Below are 4,761 nucleotides of genomic sequence, written 5' to 3'. Positions count from 1 at the left end.
TATATATATATATATATATATATATATATATACATACATAATTTGTTATATAAACATATAATACATATTAATGGTGTTGATGATGATTATTAATATTATTGTAAAATATTTATTAGGTGCATAGATTCAGTAATGAAACATGAAGAAAAGGAATCCTCACACCAAAAAAGTGATTCATAGTGAAAGTAATAAACAAAACATCAAAGTGTACTAACAAAACTGTAACTGCCCACAAAAAAGCAAAGGTTTCAGTCGATCTTGGACTATCTCCTATTATTAATACAGTATTCATTGATCAATACCATGGTTTTATCATCTAAAACCATCATAGGTAAAAAGAGAGAGCAAGAGAATCTTACCCGTCCTTTGTTGCAAACATCTCCCACTCCTACACATGTTAACTAGGAATAAAAACAGCATGATCAATTTTTATAATCAAATCATTCATTATTCATAAATCCCCAACTGTGCGGTCGTGCTCCTCACCATGCCCACACATGTCCGCGTGATCCAGGGCTTACAGTCATCATTTTTATAAATGTACAGCTTCCCACTACTGTCTCCCACCACCAGCTCATTCAACTGCAGAAAAAAACACATGATTAACCTCAAGCAACAAAAATTCAAGCTACTGTAACAGATACTAATAGTTAGTTGACAGACACCTGGTAATTATGATGCTAAACTGAGTCATTTAAACGCACATCTGTCACACATGCACACACTTGGAACTTACGGAGTCGTTATCTGCATCTCCAAGACAGATGGCGTGAGGAAAGATCGTTCCTGTGAAGTCTAAACTCACGCGCTGCACATAACTGACCGAGCGCATGGCCTTTCAGCTCTGCACACTGCAGACTAACGATTAAGATATATTAAACAGCACTTAAGACAAATCATATTTCAGCTGCACTTCCCATCCAGTACAAACAAATGCACATGACCGGGCTTCGTTTCAAAATAAAAGTCCGTGTCTGTGACATTGACCCTGAGTCTGTAAACGTACATTACCGTACCGTTCAAATGTTTGAGTCAGCTAAATAAAATAAATGAAAATAAGTAAATAAATTACATATTTTTACTCAACAAGGATGTATTAAATAATTGTGACGGTCTATAATCTTATAAATTATTTCTATTTCAAATAAATGTTGTTCTTTTGAACTTTCCAGAGAATGCTGGAAAAAAATCTATCACGTATTCCTGAAAAAAATAATAATAATAAATTGAGCAGCACGGCTGTTTTCAGCATTGATAATAATAATAAATGAGCACTAAAATCAGCATATTTGAATGACTTCAGAATGATCATGTGACACGGAAGACTGGTGTAATAATGGCTGCTGAAAAAAAATAGTTCATAAATTAAAATAAAAATGGTTATTTTAATTTTTAATATTTCACATTATTAATGGTTTTATTGTATTTTTGATTAAATAATAACTTATGCTAAGCTTTGGACTTCTTTCAGAAACACTGGAAATTTTACCAATCCCAAACTTGAACAGTAGTAGTGCATGTTCAAAAATGTGCAATTTCATTAACATTTGCTCACAATAATTGCAGTAAATGGCATTTCAAAACCGCTTTCACTGTATTAGACCTCAAGTGGCATAACTGCCATTGAGGGTCTCATTATTGCTATTAATGCATTGCTGACAAAAATAAGCAACAACTAAGTAACAAAAACACAAGTCACATTTTTAAAAAAATATTTTCTATATTTTCCTGTCATTGATTTTCTTTTGGTCAGTTGTACATATGTAATTGAATATACTATGTCAAAAATAACAGACAATGAGTGACATTTAAGGAAGGTTTGCAATATAAATGTACTATTTTGCCATGTTCCCAACATTACCAAAGTGATTACAGACTAAATAAAAAACATTAACTAATAAAAATTTAGACTATTAATATATATTAATATTTTTACAAAAAGATACCTGTCCTTACAGATTATTTTATTTAATGCAACATTGTCTCTGAAATCCTAAGCAATCAAGTTTAATTAAATGAAATCCAACACCCAATCATGGTTCTTAGAAATATGTGAATTATAAGGGTAAAATTGTAATTATCACCTTTTAGAGAGTAAGATTGGTCCTTGTAATTATCACTATAGCAGTTACAATTGGCTGTTTTTCATCTACAATGACTTAAATAACATGACTAGAAGTGTTTTTTTGTCAAAACCAACAAGTTTATTTCCCCAAAAAATTATTTACATCTTCAAACTACTAAAAAAAACAAAAAAACAACAGGCTTATGCAACAGAAATCAGAAAAGGAACATAATTCACTGTATGAGCTTCCTCCTTATACTAACACAAGTCCATAAATTCCTGGCACCTCTGGCTATGGTCGTCTTTGATGGGAAACGGAGGCTTTTGAAGGGCTCTCTCATACACCTCAGCATCCCAGGCTGGGAGCTTTGCAAGTGCTCATGGGAAATGTAGTTGATCCGTCTTAACTGTTTGCTATAGTAACTGTGCAGATGGTGTAGCTCCTCCACAGCAGCTGCAGAGATGATAGAGAGCTCAGAGGGAGCGCTAACCAGATCTGCCTTCGCCTGGTCAGCATTAGCAGCGCAGTTCTGAGTTAACGGTTGTTTTTGCCTCCTTTTTGGTGATGAAGATTGCTGTTCGGGGGAGTTTTTAAGACCTTTCTCTTCTTCACTTTCAAAATTCTGTTCTTCTACAAGATTGACCTCAACATTAACCTCAAATACTGAGGTTGGCTTTATATACTCACTTGCTTCCGAAGCAAGACTTTCAATGTGGTTTTGAGCAAGTCTAATTGATTATATATTAATATATGTTAAATAGTAATGTAAATAATCAATAGATTTAATATATTTATATAAGACATAGATATAGAGATAAGATATATAACAGTATTAATAATATCTACTGGTCTCACTCCCTTACCAATAAATTATTGAATAAATGTATTAATAATATCCGAAACTTAACTGATACTATGTAAATACCTACATGAATGCAGTGTTCACTAATCAATACAATGGTTTTATCAGCTAAAACCATCATTATACCATGGTACCACCAGCCCTTCCCTTGTAGAGGGAAGAAGAGAGAGAAAGACAGTCTTACCCTTCCTTTGTTGCAAACATCTCCCACTCCAACACATGTTAACTAGGAATAAACACAGCATCATTAATTTTCATAATCAAATATATTCATCATGACATTATTCATAATTTACCAACTACATGGTCATGCTCCTCACCATGCCCACACATGTCCTCGTGATCCAGGGCTTACAGTCATCATTTTTATAGATGTACAGCTTCCCACTAGTGTCTCCCACCACCAGCTCATTCAACTGCAGAAAAAACAACCACATCTGATTTGCCAATATCAAATAATAGTGAATATGAAAGCCCTAAAAATACTAGTCATATGACATGGCTGCAGTTATGATGATAAACCGAGTCATTTAAACTAACATCTGTCACACATGCACACACTTGGAACTTACCAAGTCGTTATCTGCATCTCCAAGACAGATGGCGTGAGGAAAGATTGTTCCTGTGAAGTCTAAACTCACGCGCTGCACATAACTGACCGAGCGCATGGCCTTTCAACTACAGACTAACGACTACAATCTATTAAACAGCAGCTAAAACAAATCATATCTGAGCAACACTTCCCATCCAGTACAAACAAATGCACATGATCTGTTCGGGCTTAATCGTTTCAAAATAAAAGTCCGTGGTCACTGTGGTTCCGATAGTCTGTTTTTGTATATTATTTTTTTATTCAGCAAGGGTGCATTAGATTGATAAAAAAAAAAAAGTGCCATTAAAGACATATATAATCTAAATGATTTCTATTTAAAATAAATGTTGTTCTTTTGAACTTTCTATATACCAGAGAATCCTGGAAAAAAATGTATCACGGTTTCCTCAAAAATATGAAGCTGCACAACTGTTTTCAGCACTGATAACAATAATAAATGAGCACCAAATCAGCATATTTGAATGACTTCTGACGGATCATGTGACACTGAAGACTGGAGTAATGGCCGCTGAAAAACAAATAATAAAAATGGTTAATTTAAATTGTAATATTTCACATTATCACCGGTTTTATTGTATTTTTGATCAAATAATACCTTATGCTCAGCTTTGGACTTCTTTCAAAAACTATGCAAAAAAATCTTACCAATCCCAGACTTGAATGGTAGACTAGTTCTGTCAACTTGTGTATGATCCAAAGTAAGATTTCATTAACATTTACTCACAATAATTGTAGTAAATTGCATTTTCAAAACCCCTTTCCCTGTAGGCCTATTAGATCTCAAGTGGGAGGTAACTACCATTGAGGATTTGCTATTAATGCATTGCTGACACAAAAGTCAAAAGAAAACGATACTAACAATACTTGTTTCAAATATTTTCTATATTTTTCTGTCACTGATCTTTTGGTGATTTTTTATTGAAGGAAGGCTTGCTGTATAAATGACACCAAATGACATTGACTCTAAAATCCTAACCAATCAAGTTTTATCAAATCAAATCTGGCAACTAATCACAGTGGTTAGAAAGAGGTGAAATATGAGGGTAAAATTTAAGTAATTATCACCTTTTAGAGGGAATTTTGTTTTTGTAATAACCACAATAGCAGTTACAACTAGTAGCAGTTACAACTTTGACAACATGAGGTCTAAAAGTACTCTGGTCAGAATCAACCAAATAAGTTTATTTAACAAAAAGATTTACATCTTCAAACTACTGGGG

At 33.5% G+C, this 4,761-nt stretch overlaps 1 protein-coding gene across 1 annotated transcript in view; it reads right to left on the bottom strand.

Moving 5' to 3' along the window:
• LOC107725625 (integrin-alpha FG-GAP repeat-containing protein 2) overlaps window positions 1–949 on the bottom strand; it is an 8,691-nt gene extending 7,742 nt beyond the window's left edge. Inside the window, exons 1-3 of the mRNA XM_016534959.1 lie at window positions 737–949; window positions 487–582; window positions 360–401 (exon numbers count right to left, since the gene is read on the bottom strand). Of these exons, the coding sequence (XP_016390445.1) occupies window positions 360–401; window positions 487–582; window positions 737–832 (234 nt within the window). The 5' untranslated portion in view covers window positions 833–949. The remainder of the gene's footprint in view (window positions 1–359; window positions 402–486; window positions 583–736) is intronic.
• Window positions 950–4,761: the final 3,812 nt, after the last annotated feature.

This window comes from Sinocyclocheilus rhinocerous, unplaced genomic scaffold (assembly GCF_001515625.1).
Source record: "Sinocyclocheilus rhinocerous isolate Xijiao unplaced genomic scaffold, SAMN03320098_v1.1 scaffold153, whole genome shotgun sequence".
In the NCBI taxonomy this organism is placed as follows: domain Eukaryota; kingdom Metazoa; phylum Chordata; class Actinopteri; order Cypriniformes; family Cyprinidae; genus Sinocyclocheilus; species Sinocyclocheilus rhinocerous.
The sequence above is the reverse complement of the archived record's forward strand: the minus strand, read 5'-3'. Positions and strand labels throughout refer to the sequence as shown.